Source organism: Corella eumyota, chromosome 3 (genome assembly GCF_963082875.1).
Source record: "Corella eumyota chromosome 3, kaCorEumy4.1, whole genome shotgun sequence".
In the NCBI taxonomy this organism is placed as follows: domain Eukaryota; kingdom Metazoa; phylum Chordata; class Ascidiacea; order Phlebobranchia; family Corellidae; genus Corella; species Corella eumyota.
Window position 1 is genome coordinate 9,096,683 of NC_137492.1, and position 15,329 is coordinate 9,112,011.

Here is a 15,329-nt window from a genome sequence, read left to right on the forward strand (position 1 = left end):
AATAAAATGGCAGTCGACAAAGAAAACAAAGAGTAAGGGAATAAGTTAAACAATATGTTTTGGTATTATCTGACTTTTTCAATGTTATTAGAAGTATGCTGCAACTTTGTAAAGCCTAGCTAATATCGAAAATAACAACTAAATTCAAACTATACAACTATTTTAGATTTGGGGCTTTAGTTAAACGGTGCACAGTTCTGGCCGGAATTGGAATTTTCACTGACGTAATCGGAACATTTTACTTGATGCAAATGGCTGGAAAAGTGCCAGAAGTTTATATTCATCTTTATCCAAAATGCAACTTGGCTATTAACTTGATATGTATGCTGGTTTGCTTTAACAATTTTGGAACGTAAGTTAGCAAATAAATAAATTGGTAATAATTTTTAAAGGTTTTTGTTAATACATGCCAGAAACACATTTTAATAAGATAAAGCGTGAATATTTATCCATACATAACGAAATTTAAATCGTTACCGTGTGAATTTGTTGTTCTATTTTGTTTGTTTTAGTTTCTCAGCTAAGTCAAATTGATTTTGTGTTTAGAATTGCTAAATCCTTTATCGAAGTGATGACATGTGGAAAGTATGGTGGCAAGGTTGACAAAAGTGTGCTGCACAGTAAAAATACAAGCGAGGGCGGGGCCAAAAAGAGAATGATAGAAATCGAAGAAAAAGGGAAAAATGAAAATGTGAACGACAGTTTAATGTAGCTTCTGAACATCTGCGCAGAAGTTTTTTTTGAAACATTAAAGCGTTAACGAAAGCGCAATTTAAGTTATTTTTTAGTTTTTAAAAAGAACAATCCATTAATTGTTGTAACTCGTAGTTAACTGTCCTTTGTTCAAGTGTTATAAGTATGTTGGCGTAAAAAATAAAATATTTTAAACTGATGTTCAAAATTTGTTTTTTAACTATTAAGTTTTTTTAATATTTGTCGTATTTAGGCAAAAGCACGGGAATTCCTTAGTGCAAAGAGGTTTATTTAATCAAATAAATGTAATTATTGGCAACACCTTCATTACGTTGTTAAACTTTTAAAAACTCATCTTAAATTTTATCTAGCAACCTTCGAATCGTCTGTTTGTTTGTTTACAACCTTCTTTTTTGGCACGAAACTTTGCTCGATTTTTTAATTCATTTTATTTCCTGCACGCGTGATTGTATTTTTTCAACTTACATAACTTTAAAACAAGAAGCCCAAAAAACAGAAAGAATGGCCAAGCTTCGCGAAACACCGCATCTTAATATTTACGGCGAAATAGAAAACTTTGAACTTGGTCAAACTGACTGAGAGTTAAGATGGAAAAATCGCCATTTAGAATTTCATAGGAATTCAATAAGCAGCGAGTTAAAAAAACATGAGCATCAGTTGTTCAAGGGAAGAAAAAATTGTCGTGTTCTTATACCAATGTGTGGTAAAACTAAGGACATTATTTATTTAGCAAGAGGGGCACAGCGTTGTAGGCATCGAATTTGTAGAACAAGCAATAGGTGAATTTTTTGAGGAAAACTTCATAAGGTTTGAAAAACAGGAATATTCGTTTTATGATGTTTACACAGCGTTGGATACCAACATAGCCATGTACAGAATTGATTTTTTCAGCCTTACAGCAGATTTAGTTAGTAATTTTGATGTAGCTTGGGATCGAGGCGGACTTTCTTCCATTGGACCAAGCCAACGAAAACAGTACGTTCAAATTATTTCAAATCTCGCAAGGAATTTTTTTACACTGCTTGTAGTTGTATTTAAATTTAACTCAACTAAGGTTTTTAGTCCACCTCATAACATTTCACAAAATGAAATACAAGATTTATTTAAAAATTTTCTAAAATCGAGTTAGCTGATAAGAAAAATGTACAATTTAAAATGACACCGGAATCAAAAATTGAAGAACCAATAAAATGTATTGACTACATTATCACATTTGACTTTTAAATCAACTTAATATAATACGCCTTTATTAGATTTATTCAACTTGCACAAAATATTTAAAAATAATGTTGTTTCTATCTAACATAACGTAGCGTTTGAAATACTAACATTAATGGACGTCGAATCTTGCATAAAAAACTGCTTTGTAATTTTTCGCCTATTTCATTAGTTTTTTTTATTAATTATATAAACTGTTTCTTAATTACAAAGAACTTTTTTTAGCACATTAATTTACTTATGTATGTATTATCAGTCCAACACAATAACTGCCTTTAACTTTTCTTAACGTTTAAAACAAAATTATCTATTATCTTTTTTTTTGTTTTCATACGAAAAATAATTTACAAAGAATATAGACTCTACGTTTTTGCTGTATTTATCATTCGACCAATTTACATTAAAAAATTACATTAAAATATTATAATTTTATGTACTACTCGTATATAATTTGTTTAAAAAAACATGCTAATATATTCAAAAAAATAAACAAATCTGCTATAAAAATAAAATACCGTTAAAAAAATAAATATAATAAACTAATCTCTTTTTACAGTACTTTTTGAATAATAAACAAATAACAAAATTGAAACAAACAAAAACACAAAAACAAACGCTTAGTACCAAAAACTCAGCTTTAAAATATTACTAAACAAACTAAAAAATCAAAATCAAATTTTAATATTAACCATATTGAAATCTGTGTTTATAAAATTATATAAATTATTTTTTATCTAACAAACAACAAAAAACACAAAAATGTGCTACAGAAATTATTTTAATCACCTAAAAGCAAATGGGAATATATTTTAAGTTATCAAAATGTGTAATTATAATTATTATGAAGTGCGCTTTGTGTAAATTTTGTAATAATAAACTTCAACTTGTGCAAAATTTAACAAAATAAAAGTATCAATTAAATTCAATTAAAAAATTCTTGTTATCTGCTTACCAACATTACGTAACTATTCCCAAACCTGAAACAATCTCTACGAAAATAACACCATACTAATGTATAAGTTTAATAATTATATTAAAATTTGTTTAACTTTAAAAAAAGTATACCCTGCAGGTAATTTTAATTAAATTAATAACGCTAGCGTTTAAAAAATAAACTAATAACTAAACATATTCTATCTTAAGAGGGAAAGAAAGAATTATTTTCCTTCAGTCGAAATAAGTTTGCAAGATAAGGTTATTATCCGCCCATATTACCGAAAAAACATTTGACCGAATGAATATTTTCCCGAAAACACCAGAAAATGGTTAGAATAATATGGGTTTAATAGAAAGTGTCCCTTGGACAATAAAATAGCAATTTTAGACATAATGGCTTCCAGTTAAATGTCTATTCGGTAAAACGGTTTTCGGTCCTATGACAGTCATCCCAATATAAACATGCTACTCATTGGTATTATTAAGCAATACCAATCTATCTCATAACGTTGTCGTTTGTGCGTTCGGGCAAATTTCTTCCGCTAGTAGAGTTGTTGAAATTAGTCGGGTAACTTGCCACTTCTCGCTGTTTGAGCAGCAGTCCCTGACGTAATATCGAAATCTGGCGAAGAATTCGGTCCTGCCTTTCGTGCTGTTTTACAACATCAGCGTTCAATAGAGGGTCGTTATTAGGCTGGGAAAAATTTACAGAGACGTCACTTTTAATATTTGTGGTTTAGAAACTCTTTTACATTACTTGGAAAAGACTTAAAATATTTAAATTTCATTCGCCAAATGCATAACTTATAGTGATAAAGAAGTGTGTTTAGTGAAAAAAAGTAATATTATATAATTGACAACAATACTTGAATTTTTAATGTTTTCACAATTTATTTAGGAAATATAATATTAATAATTTATTAAACCTTTTTAACTTGATCTTGATTAGAGGGTTGTTGTTTATATTGGTTGGAGTGACTGTTCCATTGGTTGTTATTATTAGTTCTTACATCTGCAATAATCAAAAATATTTTAAAATACTGAATTACAATTAAATAATTTTAAAAAAAAATTACACTGCCTTACTCATTACAATTCCCTATTGTTAAAATAATTGTTCTAAAATAATATTTTAACTGAATTAAAAAAAAACATACTACAATTCTAAAAAAAAAATCTTTAGTATTGTTTTATCCCCAAGGACTACTTTACGACCTAAACATATAGTAAAATTAATTACCCTGACCCATTGGAAAACTCAAAAGCTCATGTAGTAAAGCAATAACCACTAAACCACGTTGTTGGTTACCTCAGTTATTTATGTACAACTAATCAAAACAAGTTTATTTATAGAATCAAACATGTTTTTTAATTGTTAAAACATAATTTCCTTTAAGCTTTTGCTTCCAAATTGTATACTCACCAGAATGTGATCTAGAAGAAGGTTGGTTTGGGTTAAGGACATCTTCACTTCTGGTATATTCTACATACTCTATAGTATCAGGTACAGGGGATGTGGAGGAGTGTTTGTGAGATTTAAATTTCGCCTGGTCAGTTGTTACAGACATTGAAGTGTTTGATCTAATTAAAAAGTTGTGATTCTTTTGTTGGTGATTTTTAATTCTAAAATTGTTTAGCTATTTCATTTAATATGTATATATATAGGTGTATCCACTAATATTACTAATAATCTTTATACAAAATGGACATATTCCTATTTACCAAAATTTAAAAAACTTGATTGTATTCTTTGTAGGGTTTAGGGTAAAAAAAGGTTAATAGAAAATGGCATTCAGGAATAGGGGTTTAAATAAAAAGCCTAATTAATAAAATAGTTATGGGTAATTTAATTGACATGTGCTGTAAAAACTTCCTCATTGGAGCACACTGTAAAAAGAGTGATTTAACTACCTTTTTTTAGACTAAATTTTCCATAACCCTAATTTAGATTACTTTTACTTTTTTGTGCTCCAAAAAAATTAGGACCGTTAAGTAAAAGAGAGACCGTCAAATTAAAAAATTCTCAAAGTTTAAATCTCATACCTTTCTTTAACATCATGATTTCCATGTTTATTGTTCTTGTTTGACTCTGAAGACCCAATCAATCGATGTCGAACAGCCGGTACAGGTGGCGATCGCGAGCGCTGGTTCTTTTGAGGGTTATTTCTAAACATGTGAGTAACAACAACGTTTTGTATAAAAGTTCATAATATTGATCATTTAAAACAAGAAATATGATTGTAAACAACAGCATACTTTGGTTTAAAAAAAATTTTTGTTAAAGTTTTAAATAGTTTTATTTTATTTTTTATTTAGATTCTTGGTTTGTTTTTACTTTCAAACCTATTTTGTCGAATGTTATTTTGATCATAAAGTTTGTTTTGCAGGGTTGGGATTGGAGGCGAGGGGGATCTCCCTCTATCGACATCTCTCTCGTTTCTGTTAAAAAATAAGTCAATGCAAAAATAATTTTTTAAACATTCCCAACAAAAAACAAAAAATGATAAAAAATTGTACTGGTGAATTCTGTTATATATGAAAAAAAAGTTATTTAAGGTTATTTACATAGGTTAAATTTATCTGGGAAATTTATTTCCTAACCTTCTTCTTATTGTTAATAATCTCTCCGGGTCATTTAATGCTTGCTGGTTTAGTAATTTTTCCTCCCTTCTTTGTCTGTTTAACTCATGTTTCTCTTTCCATTGAGCACCATTTACATATCTATATCATTATTACAAAATTAAACACAATACAAAAATTAAAAATATATTTAAATGTTAAACTGCAAAAAAATAAATATTTGCTGCAAAAAAAAGTTAGTGGATGATATAAATATATGTGTAAATGCAATATGCCTTTAAAATGAAAAAAGGCTGTTTGTAGTTCGTGAGTTAATTATTGTAGACATAAATTAGTTGCAAGTTGTGATTATATTACCTTTCTGAAGCAGGAACATAACTTTTCTTTTTCTTTCCTGCTCCCCATTTCGGTTTTGTTTTTTCCCTACGAGCTTCAACTCCAGTTGTTTCATTTCTGTCACTTGGGGACACTCTTGAATATCGATCATATTGTGTTTTTTGTTTTCGTTCTTCATTTTTGCGGAATTTCCTGAAAAAATTTAAATATTTAATCAATTATCTTATAAATTAATTAAAAATAATTTATTTTTAGAGTTATTGTTTAGATAATTTAAAAAAATTATAGCTGTTTTTTTTATAAAAACTAATATAATTATTTTTATAACAGCTACATGCTCTTATCTTTAAAACCTTGTTAGCTTACTTCTTTTTGTTTTGAGCTCTTCTGCCACTAGGGTAAGGTAGAGGGAGATATTCTGTGTCATCACTGCTGTCCAATAAAATATTTGAAAACATTCCTCCTTCTTCATTTTGCTCTGTATTAGTGTAAAACAACAGACATTTTTTAAAAAGTTTATAAGATTTAAATTAAAAAAGCATATTTGCAGCCAAAAAAATAAAAATAAAAAGAACACTTTTTATTAGGTATACTAAACCAAATAGATTTACTAATTTAACAAATAAATTATAAAAAACACTATATTACAATTAATTAAAAATAGCAATATAGTTTTTAACAGTGATATTTGAACTTTTTCCCATAGAGTTAATTTAAGTAAATAATCACACTTTAGATATTTGTAATTATGTTTTTACATTTACACATTAGGTAATTAAAGTTGCTAAAAGTTTTAAACCCAATAATTATAAACCATTACACCCCAAAGAGCTTATAATAAGCTGGTAATAAAGTAATTACACCAAGGTTAAACGATGGGCATTGTAATTTGTGATTACAAATAAACTAAAAGAATTTTTTTAACCAGTTTTGAACCCATGCTTTATTGTATAATTTTACAACATATATAGTAGTTTTCTTAATTAGACATATAAATTGAAAACAATGGTTTTTGTTTTTTTCAAAACCTGTTTTTTTTAAAAACGAAAATAGCTTATTAAATATATTAAGCCATTTCAAAATAAAACACAAAAATAGTACAACCAATATTTATAAAACATAGTAATACTGCAAAAATTTCCCATAAAAAAATTCATATTGAAAAAACATTTTTAAAATATAAAAAATATACTTAAATTTTATAACCCATAATGTTAAATAGGTAATTTTACCCGTCTGAACTGCTGTTTCAACAAGTGCATTTTTAAGTTGAGATTGGTTGAGTGATATCTCCAGTTTAATTGGCCCCTGACTAGAGTTGGCAAGTACACTTACAGGAGAGTATTTTATTTGAGGTTCTGTCTGATATTGATGTTTACCTAATAATAAAAAATAACAATTTGTTATTCTCAGGTTTTTAGATTTGAATTTTTTGAATTTTTTTTCAACTGAAACATATTTTTTTGACTAAGAGTTTTAAAACATTTTTGTTCCTAATTTTTAATATTTTTATGTCATTGTTTAATCTTGTATTAATAAAATCCCTGTTAACTTTTACTTTATAAAATTAAACCATTTTGGTTGTCAATCTGTTCAAAGCTCCATGTTTCAAAAAAAAATCAGAAGTTATAAATTTTTAAAACACAATGTAAAACACAAAAAATGAAAAAAAATTTTATTAGTCGTCTAAGAAATATAAAAAAAAGAAAAATTTTAAATATAATTAAAAAAATTAAAATATGAGATTTATAAATATATCAACAACTAAAACCAACTTGTTGAATGAAGTTCTGAAAAATCAATTGGAGGAACAAAATGATTTCTTTCCGGTGACTTCTTTTGTACTTGCATGCTTGTATTTCTATATAAAATAAATTAATAAAATGGTAAGTTTCATTACTAAAAAAAAATGTAATAAGCTGTGTAATTAGTTAAAATGTTTCGATTAGTAATTTTGACATTTTAGTTAGGTGAAACCCAAAAAAAATCTATAAAAATAAGTTTTACTATCTATATACAATAAAGCTTAGTAAAAATGAATATATAAAGAGTGTATATATAAATACATGTATGTCTAATTTGCAGGGGTTCAAATTTTTAAAAAATAATGCAGTTTGTGGTGTGCAGTTAAATTACCACCGGCAAATTTTAGTTGCGATTTGCAATTATATTATTAACTTAATCGTAGCCATTACAACAGGTAATTTACTAGTATAATAGTAAGAGTCTTAATAAATTAGTTGAAAAAAAACTTTTACATTTCAAGAGTGTGTTTATGAGTTTGCTCCAGCCTAGAAGTATCATGTCCTTTATCTCGAAGATGTTGCTGCCTCTTCTCAAATTTATCCTTCATCGCAGATGCTTTTGCTTCCTTCATCTGATTGTAAAGCTCTCTGGTTTGTCTTTCTCTTATTTCCTGATTTATAAAAAGTTAAAACAAGTTTTTTGAAGATTTTTTTTTTGATAAATTTATAACAACTAAAAAAAAAAAACATTTTTCAAAATTTTAAAATTATAAAAATCAATAAAAAATATTGAACAAGCAAAAAAGATATTTTTTATAAAACAGATTCCCAACCTCCATTGCAGTTTGTTTGTTCTTTTCATAATCAAATTGTTTCTGCAAATTGTCCCTTTCCTCTTTTAGCTTTTTCTCCTCCTGCTCCTCCTCCCTTTTTCTTGCCTTTTCCACCTCCTCCTTGGCTCTCTTTTTCTCTTGGACTTGCTCTTCAATTGCTCTCTAAGAAATATTATAGACAAAAAATTATAGTTTATTAGGAAAAATTGGCATTAACATGAAAATAAAATTAAACTAAATAATAAACTTAGGTAACTTAAAATTACCAATTAAGATAAACTTGAAATTTACTTAAAAAAATTGAAACTTTCCAAAAAAATAAAATTAATTCAAAAAAAGACAATAAAACTTAGAAAAAAAACTTTACCCTGTGCTCATCTTGTTTCATTCTTCTCAGCTCAATTGCTTCAATTTGTGCAGGGTCCAACAAAGATGTCATAGTTCGAAGGTAATTCCCTTGTGTTGGGCCTACATCACTTCGCCCAATATTATCCTGGGAATCCCCTACTAGACCCCAACCACTAAAATAATAGCGTACCATAAATAAGGCAAAAGTTAACCCTTTAAAATAAGGTCGGTTCATACAAAGTTAAATTTGAGTTTTAAATACAAATACAATAAACATTTTAATTTTTTCATGTTGCTTATTTACCAGACATAAGGCGGAATACATTTATTGCATTAATTTTTATTGCATAAAGAATACATGTATTTCCTTTTTGGAATCGTTAAATATTTTTAAAAACTAAAATTATAACCCTTTTAATGACATTTGAATAACTTACCTTACAAATTTAAATTGTTGAATGTTTTTGTTGTCATTTACATTTAGCCATTTAAATAATATTTAAATAAAGTTGTTAGCAAATTTAAGTTGTTGAATAAATTAATGGTCAAATTTTTACCAACTCAAATAAATACGAAATAAAAAACAGTTGAATTTAAATATTCACTTAAGCTGCAAAAATTGGCATTTTAATGTAATGAAAAAAATGCTAAATATAAATTGCTCCATGTTGCTATTTATACAAATTATAAAAAGGTGTAACCACTTACTTATTAGCATGCTTGGAAGGTGATGAATTGTCCAACGATTTATTTATAGAATTGTTGTTTAAATAATTCCGAGGAGAATCTTGATGTGCACTTGATGTGACATGAAAGTTGCTTGGCGATAAACTACGCTTTAACCTTGAAAAGTTAATAGTAAAAACTAAGATGCTTCCAAAAAAAAAAAAATTTAAAAAAAATTTGAATTGGTAATAAAACACTTAATTAGGAAACATAATTCAAATCTTTTAAAAATACATTATAGAAATGTTATATGCTACAATATAAATAAATTGATTTTGTATTTATTTTGCTATTACAAAAAATAATCTTATAATCCTTTAAAATCTCCCTTTTATAAAATTAATCCAACAAAATTCAAGCTATGAGGTACAATTGAAATAAAAACTGTTAAAAAAAATGTTGCACAAAATTAAATTAAAAATACAGATATTAACTCAGTTTAATATAGTTGTAATGAGCATATAAAAATACTGGGTTAACTAAACCAAAAACCAAATAGGTAATAAACAAAATAGGTATAATCTAAACATACTGAACAGGGGGTTGCATAGTTTCAAAATGTCGAGCCCAAACAGCATCATCTTGTGGCTGCTTATTCTCGAGTTTACTTTTATTCTGATCCCTCTTTTGCTCCTGCATCTGTTTTTCCAGCTCCTCTCTCCATCTTAACAAAATTTAAAATTTAGAATATAAATTTATAAATCAAAATTAGCAAAAAATGTAATATTGAAAATCAACAGTAGTATAAAGTTATTTTTACAATTTAAAACAGACTATAGGCAACATGTATATACAAAAAAATTGAGATAAATGAGGAAAATATTACACACTGACCTTTTTTGTTCTTGTCTCTTTTTGGCACTAAAAGCATGATCACGAGGAGCAGCTTCTCCTAAAAAAAAAGATGACCTTATAGCAGCCGGAAGATTTCCATGAATGTTTTCCACATTTAATGAAGATTTCGATTGCTCTTCTGTGTGAGAATAATAAAAAAATTGTAATAACCTTTTTTATTTTTTAACAAATATTTAATTTAAAGATCGCAGATTTTTTAAAGTTTTAGTACAACGTGGGTGTGTTTTAAGCTACTTTTCTTAGTTATCCAAGTCCACTTCTTTTTTAAGTATTTTACAATAAATTAAGTCTTGTTTATAACTCAGCACTAAATCAACCTTAGTTAAATTCCTTATTGTTTGGCAATTACACTACTTACTTTAGTTTTTTTTACCCTTTTTATCATTATTATTCTTTTTTAATATTGAACATTATCTGATATCCCACCTAAGTAATTTGTTCTTGTTTCAAATTTTTTTTCAATTAAAAGTTTTTTTCGTAAACAAATAAATATGGATAAAAAAAAATTTTTAATGCTTTTTATTTTTTTATTGTTGTTGCTATAAAAGTCTTTGAGACTTATTGGCTCAAATACAAACAAGCTATTGCATGTCTGGTTATAAAAATAATCTAAAAAAGTGTCACTCACTAAAAAAAGTCTTACCTTTTTGACTATCATTAGGACGATGTGCTAACTTTGCTGAACTAGGTGCAGAGTTATTTGGATTTAATTTGATGTCACTTTTGTTTTGAGTACTGTCAGGTCCAATAGAAGCTGATTTTATTTGTTTGTTTAATTGTTTTTTTTCATTTTCCAACTAAATATTTAAAAGCATTAGACAAAGTAATTTTATCTGACACTTAAAATAATTTGATTTTTGAAAAAAATGATTTTACCTTTTTATTATTTTCAACTTGTTCGTTAAGATCCAAAATCCATTGTTTTCTTCTTTGCTCAATTCGAGATTTTTCCCGATCCCTTGTTCCAAATCCTCCAAGTGTTCCAGATAAATTTTCCTTTTTAGTGACTGGCGAAGTTGCTAAGTCATCATTTTTCTTTGACCCGTCAGTTTTTTTTTTCTTGTCATCTAAATTAATAAATTGTTGTTATGATGTGCAAGTATTTAAACAACAGAAGTGTGCAGAAATAAAATTTCTAAATAATTTTTTTATATTGTTTTTTTGTATATATAATCAGTAATTCTATCTACAACATAAATTTTTATAATCTTATAAATAAACTCACCTTTTTCTTTATCTTCTTCTTCATTATCTTTGTCATTATCTTTCTTTTTTTTACCATCCCTTTTTAACAATTTTTTAATAGTTTCTTCATTATTATTATCAACACTTGATACATCAGACCCCTTTTCATCATCTGACAAATCCAAACCTGGAACCGAAGTAGGTTCAACATTCTGGGCGGGTTCAGTTGATGATCGCAAGCTACTTTCAGATTTTTTTAAATTTTTTGACTTTTTGTCTTTGGTAATCACTTCAGCAAGATCTATATCTTGTTTGGTTTTAACTAAACTTAAAATGGTGGTGAGCTGACCTTGAGTCAAGGTTACATATTTCGTATCAACATGAGCAGTAACATCAGACTGTTTCGATGATTTCCGTTTGCTGTTTGAGTTGTTTAGGTTTGCTGAAACTTTCCTAATGTTTTTGTTTTGTTTTGACCTGCTTTTTATTTCCGAAATCTCTGGGTTTTTGTTCTGGTTTAATTTATTGTCAGATTCAACTTGAACATTGTCGTTTATAAAAACAATGCTGTCTTCCTTCTTCTTATCAACCTTTTCTTTACTTTTATTGTTAGTTGGCCGATTTTGATCATTTTTTTTTTCCTCGCCAACTATTTCTGGCTGTATTCTTTTACGAGAATAATTGGCGTTTTTTTTGTTGTTAAAATTATTGTTTATTTGTTTTCTATTGTTTGCAACAAAATTTTGCGATTTCGGTTTAAATTTTCCTTTTTGAGATCCTAATTTATGCTCACTGTTTGGTATAAGGTAAATTCCAGGCATGGACTTGCCGTTAATGGTACGAGAATGTAATGTTAATCCATCCCTTAATAAATAAAGTAATAATAAAAAAAGGAATATTTAAGGCAAACCGATATTTGCCGATTTTTAGCGATTTATTATATAAAATAAACAAACAAAAAAAGTAATTAAACAACTCGCCAGTGCACTAAAAACCTAACTAAAACTTACCCGATTTCCATTTCTCCAGGTGGTTTTATATCAATTCTCATAAAAAATCTAACAAAATACGGTAGCAAAAAGTTGGATTTTTAAAGTATTTCGGTTTGTTATTTTGTTGCTATTCACGCTGTGTTTAAACAGTAAAACAACAGTTATAACCGATTTTCGATTAAAGTTGCTAAGAAGCAAACTTTCATCCTAAATTTTATAGGTAAAATTGTATGTCACACAAAAATATAAAAACATTAGGCAAAAAAAAATTTAAAAAAATATATATATATTTTTTATTTGAATTTTTTTTTAAAAAGCGAAAAAAAATGTTTTACTTAATTTTATAAAAATTCCTAGAAATAAGGTACCTATAACGTTTTGGGCCAATTTAACTTTAAAACAACAAAATTTTATATTAATTAAAAAATTTATATTAATTAAGGCTTGTTCAATATTACATTATTATGTACAAAACAGTGCACTAAAAATATATGTAAACCCATTCACAAAGTCAAACAATTAACTTTGGTGCGATTCATACCAATGATTTGCACTTCATATTTTTTATATATATAAATACCCTTTAATAAATTAAATTTTTGTTTTAATTCTAAAAATCTTCTTTTCAGTATATTAAGTTATTAAAAAAATAACTATTTCAATTCAAAATTTGACTTCATCGTTTTTGGCCGATACGAGAGGATAGCGAGAAAAGAGAAATGTGGGTTAAGATATCTTTTCCCATAACAGCATCAAAAACGACGCGTTCAAAATTGATTAACTTCCAAACGCTGTCATAAATTAAACATATTCATATCGCGTCTATATATAAGACATCAAAATCACAATAAAGTGGTTTCGGCCATCTGCCTACAAATGTTTGCTAGCAGGCGATCATTCGTCATTTTAAAGCCGAAAAGAGCTAGAATCCCACGAGTGCAAAAAAGCCATAAATCAACGCCATGTTATTGCACTATGGGAAACGAATCAAGACGAAAGAGCGTTGGCAACGGCAAATTAACACCAAATCGAGCCTATTTGTGATGACGTAAAATAACAAAGTCCGTGTTACAATTTCTAGGCCTGTCTCCGCGTTTGAGATATTTTGATAGGACGATAGATTAGCGTTGCTTGGCATAATCGTGTTTCTGCCAAATAAGGTAATATTAGATTTTTAAAACTTTTAAGTGTTGCTTTTCTAATATTCTTGTTACTTATCCAGTTACATTTTTTATAAGTTTATTTTTTAAAGTTATTACTTTATAAAGTATTTTGTTATTACATTATATATATTTTTTTACGCTAAACAATATGAAAACTTTAAAATATCAACAACGAAAATTTAACTTTTGTTTAATTCGTTTTTTTAATTTTACAATATGGCCGAACTGGGTTTTATTACCCTGTAAATGAATTAAAAAATATATTTTATTTACAAAAAATTTAAATCCGTTAGCACCAAAAAGCTTTTAAAAACTCGCCAAAACTTTGAATTAATTTGAATCGAAAAGAAACGCCAAAAAATTCGTCGGTCAATTAAATTTCAAAGTGCGAAATCAAATATAGATTTATCGAAGACCTATATTAAGAGAATACGGATTTTGACGAATTACCACATTCAATATTTATATTCATTTAGCACCAAAATCACGTCATTCGCAATTTGTGCAAACCGAAAAATCGAAGCGACCATAAGACTTTCTAATGAGCAATGCGCTAAATGGACCATTTACGTTAATTTTTAAATATTAAGATCGAAAAGTTGAGATTTAAACTTTTACTTTCCTATTTTTGCGTTAACATAAAACTAACAGAAAAGACAATTTTATAGATAGGCGTTAAAATGATTTAAATTTTTTTTTTAAATGAATTAATAAACTTTTAATAAAAAATACTAAAGTACAATTTAATAGAAAAAGTATGAAGAGAAATTTAACTCTGCACATAAATTATCTTTTTTAAATTTCTATATTGTATTTTGTTTAAATAAAATATTATAGTCAATAAATATATTTAAGTTTATCTAACGTTTTAACAAAAAATAAAATTTTCACTTCTCTATAAAGTAAAAAGTTTTTTTAATTTGATAAAATGTATTAGTGCAAAATTTGTAAGTTTGGTTTTCACACTTTTTTTAAAAAAATTTTATATCAAATTTAATTTATTTTAAATTTAATGTAATTTTTAAATAAAAGTGTCGTTTACACTATTTAATCATTTTTAAAGTAATCGGGGGAGTTATATAAATTTCAGTTTTTAATAAATCAATAAAAAAATTGCAAAACGACAATTTTATTTTGCAAATTTTTCCGCTTATTTTATTCACAAAAAAACATCGCTTAAAACGCCATTTACTTTAAAGACCCGCAAATCAATTGCTTTTAAAATTGTAAAGAAGCGTTATAATTTGTCGGCTTAAGTCCAAATAAAAACAATTTTCCCCAGCGAAATATTCATCGACGGGAAAGCGATTTTTTACTTTGTGCCTGCTTGAAGTAAGGCCTGATGCTGCGCTGTCAAATGCGCTGACGACTTAATATTATCGCCGCCTTTGTAAGTACGAATGTTACATTGTATTTAAACGAAAGCGTACACGACGATTCGTTATGCACCGTCTGCGAGCATCGTATCAGCACATGAATTGATTTCTCGCCGATTTTACACTCTTGTAAATAGCGCAACATTTAACATGCTGTTTATGACTTATTAGATGTACTTTGACAGCGCACTAGCATATGTGAGCTTTACAGGCACCCCTTTAAATGAAAAATCAATTTGAATCGTTCCTTCTTTTCTCTTGCCGAGTATATATCATTTAAGGTGTATTGATAGCATTAATTTAGTAGCGTTTTGCGTTGATC

General features: G+C 27.3%; 1 protein-coding gene across 1 annotated transcript; it reads right to left on the minus strand.

Moving 5' to 3' along the window:
* Window positions 1-2,552: 2,552 nt before the first annotated feature.
* Window positions 2,553-12,615, minus strand: LOC145744899 (uncharacterized). The gene is made up of 20 exons (XM_082562867.1): window positions 12,487-12,615; window positions 11,517-12,340; window positions 11,168-11,358; window positions 10,935-11,088; window positions 10,271-10,409; window positions 9,969-10,100; window positions 9,419-9,553; window positions 8,730-8,883; window positions 8,363-8,524; window positions 8,043-8,200; window positions 7,560-7,645; window positions 7,017-7,163; window positions 6,151-6,262; window positions 5,806-5,976; window positions 5,470-5,589; window positions 5,212-5,307; window positions 4,912-5,034; window positions 4,292-4,449; window positions 3,795-3,880; window positions 2,553-3,562 (listed from the first exon to the last, which is right to left on the minus strand). Exons 1-20 carry the CDS (start codon window positions 12,525-12,527, stop codon window positions 3,365-3,367), a joined length of 3,387 nt encoding a protein of 1,128 aa, XP_082418993.1. The 5' UTR covers window positions 12,528-12,615; the 3' UTR covers window positions 2,553-3,364.
* Window positions 12,616-15,329: the final 2,714 nt, after the last annotated feature.